The 12,288-nt window shown below is 41.4% G+C and overlaps 1 protein-coding gene across 4 annotated transcripts in view; it reads right to left on the reverse strand.

The window, feature by feature from the left end:
• The window catches only part of CENPP (centromere protein P), a 267,372-nt gene that overhangs the window by 11,191 nt on the left and 243,893 nt on the right, over nt 1–12,288 (reverse strand). For all 4 annotated transcript variants that reach the window (XM_061618071.1, XM_061618070.1, XM_061618073.1 and 1 more), the window contains exon 7: nt 863–942. In XM_061618071.1, coding sequence (XP_061474055.1) covers nt 863–942 — 80 coding nt within the window. The remainder of the gene's footprint in view (nt 1–862; nt 943–12,288) is intronic.

Consider the following 12,288-nt stretch of genomic DNA (forward strand, 5'->3'; position numbering starts at 1 on the left):
AGCTGTAGCGTGGGGAGCTCTAGCCGCTGCACTCCAGCAGGGCCAGAGCCCTTTCCAACAAACTACAATTCAAGAGTAGTCCAAGGCATAGAGATTCTTGATGGTTTTTCCAGCACTCAGCATCATATGCTGTGCTGCAGAGTACATGTGTAGCTAGCAGGTACATACTGCTCTGGCTGTACTGCAGCTGTAGAAAAGGAAAGGAATTCTGCCCACCTTGTATTTCAGATGCTGTGGAAGAATGTTGCTGTCGCCTAAAGAAGTCTTTTACTACAACTGTTGCCACAATGTGTCTTATTTTGGCTGCTGCTTTCTGAGGCAGGAAAACCCTAAAATACCTCACTTCACAATGAAATATGGAAGGGGACATACATTTATTTGTGAGTCAAACATAGTAATGAAGGGTGCCTGCATTCTGCTACCAGACTGGATGAAATCATGGTTTTAACAGAACTTTATAAATCAGCTGTGTGAGCGTTTCAGTATCTTTTAGCTAATTTCTATGAACCAAATCAAAAATTCCATTTTAGGTCTTGGATCCACTGAAGCATGAAAAATTATGAAACTGTCCCCTTAGTCTGCATCTCCATTGTAAGCAATTTACTTTGCAGATTCTACGAAAGATTTGATTTTTGAGAAGCTTTTCCTACTCAAATAAACATTCCTGTTTAATAGATAATGTTTCTGTTGGGATCAAAGACAGTAAATCACACTATCATGCTATTTAAATATTTTGAACCTCTGAAAAGCTACCACCACTTTCCCATTCAGTTCATGCCAATTGCAGTGCAATTCTACTTATAATTTTTTGGCAATTCATCAGCTCCTGGCATCAATATGTAGTATAATAAAGTTTTCTTACCCAGCAAGCTCAGGCCTTCTCAAGATCATGTAATCTCCAGATGGTCCTTCAGGAAGTACGACGACATCAGGATACTTGTTCTATGAAATATAAAAATAATTATAGTCTGCCTGTAATGGAATATGAGTAAGACTCTACCAAAATGTTGACATGCCATATATTAGTTATATCCGGTCTTTTCTTCCAGAAAGCATACATGGTCCCCCATCCACCCTTTTTTTTTCATCCTTACTACAGCCATGTGAGGTAGATTACGGTGTGAGACAGTGACTGGGCCAATGTCATCTAGTGAACTTCATGGCTGATTTGAGATTTGAACATTTTGAAACTGGGACTCCACAGTCCTAGTCCAACACTCTCTATATAATATAAAATTAATCTGTGCAGATTTAGTATGAACATTTAGCCGTCAAGCATGCGTAAGATTAGCGACTGCACCCTATTTTATCACTTGAGACTAATGTAATAAGTTCTTTACAGTCTGCTTCTGGATGTTTCGAAGTAGTCCATGGGATCACATTTGGGATGTTAGGAAAGGACCAAGGATGCATAGCATCGATCTGTCCTGTCACACTACTGCTTGGATCCTGCTAAGATACATCACTACTGGGCAAGGTCAGTTACATGGCACTGGCATCACCATCATGACCATCATCATTATTTAAATTTGTATCCCACCCTTCCTCCCAGAAGGAGCCCAGGGTGGCAAACAAAAACACAAAAAGCATTTTAAAACATTTTAAAAACAAAAGACTTTAAAACATATGAAAACAAAACATCTTAAAAATTATATTAAAACAAATCATCTTTAAAACACAACTTTAAAAACATCTTAAAAAGCAGTTCCAGAACAGACACAGACTGGGATAAGATCTCTACTTAAAAGGCTTGTTGAAAGAGGAAGGCCTTCAGTGGGTGCTAAAAAGATAACAGAGATAGTGCCTATCTAATATGTAAGGGGAGGAAATTCCACAGTGTTGATACCACAACACTAAAGACCCACTTTCTATGTTGTGCAGAACAGACCTCCAGATAATACAGTATCTGCAGGAGACCCTCACCTCAGAGCACAGTGATTAACTGGGTATATAAGGGGTAACACAATATTTCAGGTATCCTGGTCCCAAGTTGTGTAGGGTTTTGTATACCGCAACTAGAACCTTGAACTTGACCCGGTAGGTAATGGGCAGTCAGTGCAATTCTTTCAGCAATGGGGTAACATGTTGGCAGTACCCTGCCCCAGTGAGCAGTCTCATTGCTGCATTTTGCACCAGCTGCAGCTTCCGGAACAACCTCAAGGGCAGCCCCACATAGAGTGCATTACAGTAATCCAGCCTGGAGATTACCAGTGCATGGACAGCAGTGGTCAGGCTATCCCAGTCCAGAAAGTCGCAGCTGTCTTACCAGCCAAAGCTGGTAAAAGGCACTCCTAGCCACTGAGGCCCCCTGGACCTTGAGCAACAAAAATGGATCCAGGAGCACCCTGATACTACAAACCTGCTATTTCAGAGAGAGTACGACCCCATCCAAAGCAGGCAATTGACCAAATTATCCAAATTCAGGAATCACCAACCCACAGCACCTCCATCTTGCTAAGATTCATACTCAGTTTATTGGCCCTCACCACCGAGTCCAGGCACATGTTCAGGGCTTGCATGACCTCTCCCAATTTATTTATTTATTTTTATTTATTTATTTATTAAATTTATATACCGCCCGACTAGCAATAGCTCTCTGGGCAGTGAACATAAAATAGCATAAAAATACAATGAATAACAAAATAAGCATATAACACCTGTTCTGGCCAGCTTGCACTGGTTGCCAATATGTTTCCAGGCTAGATTCAAAGTGTTGGTATTAACCTATAAAGCCTTATACGGTGCGGGACCACGATACCTTGCGGAACGCCTCTTCCGATATGAACCAGCCCGTGCACTACGTTCTGCTACGAAGGCCCTCCTCCGGGTTCCAACTCACAGGGAGGCCCGGAGGGTGATGACAAGATCTAGGGCTTTCTCATTGGTGGCCCCCGAACTATGGAACAGTCTCCCCGAGGAAGTACGCCTGGCGCCGACTCTGCTCTCCTTCCGGCGCCAGGTCAAAACCTTCCTATACTCTGAAGCATTTTAAGTTACACTGATTTACTTTTAAAAATGTTTATTGTATTGGATTGTTGATTGTATTTTAGACCACCCCAAATCTCCTGATGACCACTCCCAAGGGCTTCATAAAGGTGTTAAACAGCATTCGAGACAAGATGGCACCTTGCGGTACCCCACAGCACAACTGCCATGGGGCAGAAAGACAATCACCCAATGCTATTTTCTGAAAAATGACCCTGGAGATACGATTGTAACCATTGTAAAACAGTAGCACCGATATCCATCTCACCAAGTTGGCTTAGAAGGATACCATGGTCAATTGTCCTTGGCAAGGTTCTGAGGAGGATTCTGGCTGCCATTCCTTTTAGGCAGGGGAGTCACGTAGACCATGGTGAATAGAACTGCTGTAGCAGACTAAACATGTGCCAAGGATACTGATATCGCAGGAATGCATAGAGGAGGGTGGCTAGTACAGGGGACTGAGCATCACAGTAGCATAGAATAATTGGATGAAACCGTTGCTATGGCTATGACGAATATAGGGGTATTCGAATATATGTCTGTACCAAACCACCATTTTAGTCAAGTTATGTACTTTGCTCCAATAAAGCGCTTTGCTGAATAAATAACCTTAAAACAGGCACTGGCTTAGTTATTGAGTCTCCTCCAAAAAGAACCTAGTCGTAAATTCCACGACAGTTTAATAAACCAAGAAGGGCAACGGTTGAGAGGACATGTTGGTAGCCACATCGTTGCAAGCACCTTGTCCCTGTCATCAGGCTGCATCAACTGAAACTGATCCCAAGAAGTTGCAGCAGATGTTGCACTGGACACATCACAGGGGACAGCAGTAGATGTGGATGGGGCATCAGAATTACTATGGAGGTGAGCAACTTTACCCTTGGTGCCTTGCAAACAATTCACAGTGGGCTTCCGAATGGTCTAAAACCCATTTCCTGGAGTTGATGTTAACAGACTTGAAATTTTTTTATTAAGGATTGGATCCAAAAGGGACTTTGATCTACTGGGGGCTCCTCATGGGGGAATTGGATGGGAGGGAAGATTTTTCACCAATGCCTCCTGCAACCCCTAGTACCATCTCCCCACAACCCTCTGTGGCAGCTTTTGGAGGGCACTAGCAAAATTTGCCTCCTCCTTCTTCCTTCAACAGAATTGTTCAGTTAGCAGAGTTCCACTCCCAGCAAGTCTGGATCCAACCTTATAAAAAATAAGATTAAGGTTCAACACAGTGGCTGCAAATAGTCTGCTCATAAAATCTGCTGGCACAGAAAATTGTCTTATATATTTGTATATAATATAATATAATATAATATAATATAATATAATATAATATAATATAATATAATATAATATAATATAATATAATATCCAATTGCTTGGATTGACATCCTGATCATATCAACAAACAAATAAGAAATGGAAGTGATTATTAGGGCTACCATTCCTGAGTAATTGCTACACTAATAAGCATGATTTGAACTGAAGATCCTCAAATTGCTGTTATGTTTGCTTTTTTATTTTTTTAACACGTTCTTCCTTGCTTGACATTTGGCTGGTTTACAGAATAAGAAATCGTATGAAGTATGAAAATAGCCTAGTCTAAAATATTTTACACAGATCAAAGGGGGAAAAGGTTAAAATGTAGTAAGAAAGGGTTGTGACACTGAATTTTGTTTATTTAAGTTAAACATAAAAATTGCTCATTTTGGGAATTGAACACAGTTAATTTACTTGTGTGTGTGTTAAAAGACATGCTAATTTGCTGACTGCCCTTGTTTGTTTAAAGCTGTGCTTGCAGAATGAGATATTAGATTTTGTTGCAATATGCAGCTGTGTTTGTAGACAAAGGTATCAGACTTGGGTGAAACATCCAAGGTTGAAATGAGAAAAACAAGTGTGAATAACAACTTCCAAATATGGAGCTAGGAAGAGAAGGGAAGTTACCAGAGGAAAATGGGCATGGATTAAAGTGATGTAAGGAAAATGAAAGTGATGTAGTCATGATGATAATGATGTGTGCATAATTAACATATCAAAGTTAATAAGAAGGCTGGCTGTGTTCAGCTTAGTCAGAACTAGCTCTGGCTCCACTTGTACGTGTTAGTAATAAATATACTCTTCCTCCATCTTGTTTTGTCGTTTCTGAACTCTATTGGAGTGAGTATTGGGAGCGAATTCAAGCCACCAGGACCCCTCAAAGGGACTGGGGCGTTTTGTTTGTAACAGGGTCAGGATGTTTCTTTGAAATAAACTGGAGATAAATCATTTTGCAAGATTCAACCTACATCTGGAACACAGAAATGGCTACCACATGTTCCCTTTTATTGTTGTTGCTTATGGATGCAACACAACATCAAACTGTGTATCTCATGTAACGTGTGGACTTTGTTGGTGGAATCCATATGATCTAGAAAAGCAATAGATCTTGTGCTGAACTGAGTAGTGACAAATAGATTTCTTACAAAGTAGATAACTGGCATCATATCTTACTAGAATGAGAAAAGTATGGAAGATTTGTTTTTATCATGCAAAATTATTATGTTCAGTACCTAGGCCTAGGGAAATCCAATCCCCCCTCCCCCCCCGTAATTTCCTTAAAACACAACAAAGTGCAGTATTGCTATGTTTCATTTAGTGACATATTCAAAGTGTGGTTACCTAAGTCAGCAAATTCAGGCCAAGATCCTGAAGTATAGAGCTGTGCATATACTGGACTTATTCCTTGAATTTTCTCCTCAGCAGCATCTTCCATGGAATATTTCTCCACATTTAGACAAGACTTCCATTTTGTAAAGGGAACCTTCTTGCCTCCAATAGCTAACCTGACTTGGCTTGTTAACCTGCAGGCATCCTCTTGGCCCTTGTGTTGCCTTTCCTGAACTGCAGTATATATTCTAGCTGAATATCTATTATTTGATTTTTGCCCAATCATTACAGAGAAATTTGACCTTCTTCACTTTTCCTTTCTACTTCCTTTTTTCCAATCCCATCATTTTTGGGAAGCTTCCTCTTCTGAAATCAAACGTGACTGTTTTGGACTTCCTTGGCAATTTCCCACTTAAATATATGTTAAATTTGATAGCATTGGGGGCATTGTTACCAGATCAGTTCAATAACCCTTACATCTCACACCATAAATAACTACAAACCTAGATTCATTTTTTAGGCACTGGTTACTGTGGATGATTTTTGCAACTTCAAGTTGTTTGACATTTTCCTAAGACAAATGATTTTTCGGCAAAAAAGCCTAAAATATTCAAGAGCACTTTTCAACAGAGACAGAGGTACACATGCTGGAGACTACAGTTCTTTGCAGACATGGATAAAAAAAGATTGTTATTAGGATTTCTTGGCAGGAATGGAAAAAACTTTAATATCCACGGTAAAAAGCTATCATTCATTGTTGAATATTTTTATACCTTTGGGAGACAACAAAGAAATATCTTTAGTCCACTTTGGAAGGAACAGGAGTGAAGATTTCCAATAATATAAGACACATGTTTCAGTTTAGCAGACACATACAAATAAACCCAGCTGTAGTATGCATATAATTACTCATAAACACTAATTGCTCTACTTTTGAAGTTAGATGTTGCTGCCAGTTTTGAGAGGGCTGCTGCCTTTTAAAGATTTGAATAGAAGGGAGAATTCTATCTTTTCTCATCACTACAGGGGATGGGAAGACTTTCACCTGGTAAACCTCTCCCTTTGGCACAGAAAGAGGGATTCTTAGATGAGGCATATCAGCCATTGCAGCACTATGTTTGGAGAAGCCACATTAAGCAGACGTGTGTGTACGAATTCTGTTCTTAGGTCTGGATAGCCTACCAACAACTTGTTCCGATCTTCTGTGCCTGTCCTCAATTCCTGAATTCCCTTCAGAAGATCCCAGCTGTTGGAAAACAGAGAATCATATGGGGATGGGGCATCAGTGTTCAGCAGCTGCATATGGATGTGACACCTATTTTTCTCCCCCAGCACCCAGCTGCTCTTCAATTAGTAATACTGTTGAACAACTGTTAACCATATTTTGTGAATTATACTTATTTGGTTCTGGCTATTAAGCTCCTGGATGTTCCAGGCACACCCTATTTATAAAGCTAACAGTCTAAACATTTTGCTAGTACCAGGAGAATGCATATTGAGGCTGTGTATATAAGTTTCTCACCCAACAAAACTGAAAACCTAAAATGTGAGTTCCAGTAATTATATCATAATCCCTTAAGCTTGATGTGGAGTGAGTAGTTGGGTGTCCTCCCCTACAGGGTCGGCTCCAGGAATGCCAGGGCCCTTGGGCATCAGCTTGCCCTGGGCCCCGGCGTGTGTGTGTGCGTGCGTACGCGGCCCCCCACCTACCTGTCTGCTGTCTTTTACCATTGCCCTTAACAAAGATGGCGGCAGCGGTTTCCCTAAGGGGATGATGCCTCCGCCATCATCTTTGTTGATGGCACGTGTGCGTGCTACATGCATGCATCTCTGCCATGAACTAAGATGGCAGCAGGGGCTTCAGTACCTTAGGGAAACCGCGGCCACCATCTTCATTAAGGGCAATGGTAAAAGACAGCAGACAGGTAGGTGGGGGGATGTGAGGGGTGCGGATCACGGAAGGGGAGCGGAAGGGTGACTGAGGGGCCCCCTGTAGCTCCAGGGGCCGTTGGGCCAGTGCTCCACCTGGCCGCCCTTTAGAACTGGCCCTGCTCCCCTATATATACACTGATATACACATCTATTTTTACCCAACAACTTCAAATGACAGAGTGGTAACTTATCATGCTGCACACCCAAGAACTATTTAGTAAGCTACTTGTCTGTATTCTCCTGGAAAGTAGAGACACATCATTGGTCAGGACAATACAGATGACTAGCCTACCGAGTGGTTGCATTGCATTTGGTAAATGGTCACATATATTCACTCCCTCAGCAGACGCAGAACAGCCAGAAGAAGGGGGATGCAGAACAATCATCAACAGAGACTGCTTTCCAAAAGTAAGCTGTCATATGTGTGAATGCACACAGGCTTCTGTTGAACAACTTCACTTACAGGGAGATAAGTGCATTTTCCTAATAAATTTCAATCACATGTATTTTACAGTGGATTTGACTTTGGGGTGGCTAACTTTTGACCCTCCAAATGTTGTTTGACTGGAGCTTCCACAAATGTTTGACTGGAGCTTCCACAGTCCCTAACTACTGGCCATGCTGGCTGGAGTGAATGGGAGCTGGAGTCCAGCAACATCTGGAGAGCCACAGGTTAGCCACCCACAGGTTAAAGGGAAAATTTCCATCTAATTAATTTGTGAGCAAACTAAATAAAGGAGAATTGGGAAGCTACACTTAAAAACACTATGAACGCTACACTATTCATGAAAAGTATGTTTGTCTAGTTTCAGTACCAATGATATTACAGTTTCAATTACTTTTTAAAGGAAGGAGGGAATCCAATAAGATTTCTGAGATCATAGAAAAGCAGCAAACAAGGGCAAGGCAAATGATTCATCCTGCTAGTCAGCTGGGTTACAAAAAGTGCATGTAAGACACCTCAGAATGTACACTGTATTTGTTATTGGAGTAGCTGAGGAAATGGAAAGTACATTGGATTGAACCAAACACTTCATTTGAAAATTCATTATTTTTCCAGGATCTGGTTAAACTGTAGCAAGCTGAGAGTTTAATGGATGTTCCTCTTATTGTAGAAACATTAAGTAATTGCCATGCCTGGGATTGTTTTTCAAGCCTCACAAGTCCTAAACAACCAAAACCAACTTTATGAGAGCAAGAACTTTAGTTTGTACTTGCCATTTGAAACTTTTCTTTCCTCTTGCTTGTGCCTCCCCACACTCCTAACATACTGGTTATATAAAATGCCAGTTATTGTTTTAGAACTCAACTAATTATTGCAAAAGTAGGAAACAGAGAAGAATTCTTGTGGGAAAATGGGGCTTAGGAGATAGAAATGAAGCAGGAGAAAGACTTATTGAATTCTGTGAATCCAACAATTTGTTGTTGTACATGTGGACATCACCAAATAGTCAATATAGGAATCAATTTGATTATATAATTGGGAGCATAAGATGGAAAAGTTCCATACTTTCTGCAAAAACAAGACCAGGAGCAGACTGCAGTAGAGATCATGAACTGGTCATATCGAAAATCAGAGTAAAGCTAAAGAACAACAACAAAGCAATCATAATGCCAAAATAAGAGTTAAATAACATCCAAGAAGAATTTGTTTGTTGTTGTTATGTGCCTTCAAGTTGATTACGATTTATGGCAACCCTATGAATCACTGACCCCCAAGAGCATCTGTCGTGAACCACCATTCAGATCTTGGAAGTTCAGATCTGTGGCTTCCTTTATGGAATCAATCCATCTCTTGTTTGGCCTTCCTCTTTTTCTACTCCCTTCTTTCCCCCCCAGCATTATTGCCTTTTCTAGTGAATCATGTCTTCTCATGATGTGTCCAAAGGATGATAACCTCGGTTTCATCATTTTAGCTTCTAGTGACAGTTCTGGTTTAATTTGTTCTAACATTCAATTATTTGTCTTTTTCGCAGTCCATGGTATGCGCCAAGCTCTCCTCCAGCACCACATTTCAAATGAGTTTATTTTACTCTTATAAACATTTTTCACTGTAGAACTTTCACATCCATACCTAGAGATCGGGAATACCATGGTCTGAATGATCCTGACTTTGGTGTTCAGTGATACATCTTTGCATTTGAGGAACTTTTCTAGTTCTCTCATAGCTGCCCTCCCCAGTCCTAGCCTTCTTCTGATTTCTTGACTATTGTCTCCAGTTTGGTTAATGACTGTGCCAAGGTATTGATAATCCTTGACAAGTTCAATGTCCTCATTGCCAACTTCTTGAAATTCCCAGGTCCATTCCATTATGCAACGTATGTTTGCAATATGATCTCTGGTGCCTCCTCCCTTTCTAAATCCAGCTTGGACGTCTGGCATTTCTCGCTCCATATATGGTAAAAGCCTTTGTTGTAGAATCATGAGCATTACTTTACTTGCATGGGATATTAAGGCAATAGTTCGATAATTACTGCATTCTCTGGGATCCCCTTTCTTTGGAATTGGGATGTATACGGAACGCTTCCAGTCTGTGGGCCATTGTTTAGTTTTCCACATTTCTTGACTACTTTTTGTCAAAATTTGGACAGATTCAGTCTCAGTAGCTTGTAACAACTCTGTTGGTATGCCATCGGTTCCTGGTGATTTGTTTCTTCCAAGTACTTGAAGAGCAGCTTTCATCTCACATTCTAAAATTTCTGGTTCTTCATCATACAGTTCCTCCATGAATGAATCTGTCATCATGGCATCTCTTTTATAGAGTTCTTCAGTGTATTGCTTCCATCTTCCTTTTATTTCATCTTGGTTAGTCAGTGTGTTCCCCTGTTGATTATCCAACATCCCTACTCTTGGTTTAAATTTCCCTTTCATTTCTCTAATCTTTTGGAATAGGGCTCTTGTTCTTCCCTTTTTGTTGTCCTCTTCTATTTCTATACAATAACTATTGTAAGAGGTCTCTTTGTCCCTACATACTAGTAGCTGTATTCTTGCATTTAGGGTTCTGACCATGTTTCTATCTCCTTTTGCTTTCCTTCTCTCTTTAACAATTTTAAGAGTTTCTTCAGTCATCCACTGAGGTCTTTCTTTTTAACTAGAGGTCTTGTCTTTTTGCATTCTTCCCTGACAATGTCACTTGCTTCACTCCATAGTTCTGGTTCTTTGTCAACTAAGTTTAAAGCCTCAAATCTGTTCCTTATTTGATCTTTATATTCCCCTTTCGGATGCACACCTAGACGTGGTGAGGGGGTTTGAGAGTGTTGAAGAAGCTGAGAGCAAAGCCGTCAGGAGTCTAGACCAAGAGGCTAGACTCCTAGCAGGGCACCCAAGGCGGAATGTGTTCCAGTTAGTCTGACAGTCCAAAAGCCTTCCAGGAGAAGGTTTTAAGTCACATCTGGAAGCTTTCAAGAGAAACCTGTTAGATGCACATCTTCTGGAGGGAATTACCAAGAGAGGATACCACCACAAAGAAAGCTCAAGATCTAGCTCCTTGTCCTTGTCTGTACAGCATGTGGGGGCATTTCTGAGTATATAGATTGGATATACCTTTATTTGGCTTATGTATGAAGTATAAAACAGTGAAATTTAAAATAAGTTATGCATTCTAATTAATAATATATAATTTTTACATTGGTCTTATGCCAGTACAACCACTAGGACTGGACAACTGGGCATGTCTAGGCCCTCCCCCCACCCAGCCTCCCCACAAATAACCCCAAAGACAGCTAGGAGCACCATGGCAAGTGGCGGCGGCATGCCAGGAAGAAACCACTGCACTGGCAGCCAAGCCTCCAGATGCTCAACATTTTAATTTAAACCATTTCTGACCACAGGGCAAGAGAGGCAATGAGCTCAGCTAACCTATCGGGTAATAGGAGCATAAGAAGAGCCTGCTGGATCAGGCCAGTGGCCCATCTAGTCCAGCATTCTGTTCTCACAGTGGCCCACCAGGTGCCTGGGGGAAGCCCGCAAGCAGGACCTGAGTGCAAGAACACTCTCCCCTCCTGAGGCTTCCGGCAACTGGTTTTCAGAAGCATGCTGCCTCTGACTAGAGTGGCAGAGCACAGCCATCATGGCTAGTAGCTATTGATAGCCCTGTAGTAGCCATTGACAGCCCAATGAGAGCACTGGTGCAGTGAGGAAGCAGGCTGAGCCCCCTGAGCTTGCCTTGGTACTCTCATCAGTCTTGCAGCCCTGAATGTGGTATCTGATAGGCTGAGCTCGCTGCCACTCTTGCCCTGGGTTGGAAATGTTTTAAACTATAATAATGAACAGCCTGGATGCTTGGAGGAACTGGCCAATGCAATGTTTCATTTTGTAGTTTGTAGTCTTACCTGTGCCACGCACCCATCCTACTTGTCAGCCCAGAGGAAGGGAGAACAGTATTGCTGTGAAAACCAAAGTTAATTAAAAACAACAACAGGGCAGCGGTAGCAGGGGCAGTAGTGATGGAAGGAACTTCTCCCACGACCTCCTCAAGCTTGGCTGTGCCTGTGTGCCCTGAACTTCTAAAAGCTCATCATTTATATCACACATACACACATGGCAAGAAGTTTTTCAGTTGGTCAGACCTTTTTCTCTCTTGCTTATTCTCTTCACAGCAAATTGGAACACTGCTGTTATTTTCCTTTGGCTTGGACCACTATTTGTGCCATTTTGCATCCACTGGTGTGATGTACTGACATCATAATGTACAACAATATTGTCATTTCATAGCCACACACACAC

The sequence above is a fragment of the Rhineura floridana genome, chromosome 3 (genome assembly GCF_030035675.1).
Source record: "Rhineura floridana isolate rRhiFlo1 chromosome 3, rRhiFlo1.hap2, whole genome shotgun sequence".
NCBI classification, from domain to species: domain Eukaryota; kingdom Metazoa; phylum Chordata; class Lepidosauria; order Squamata; family Rhineuridae; genus Rhineura; species Rhineura floridana.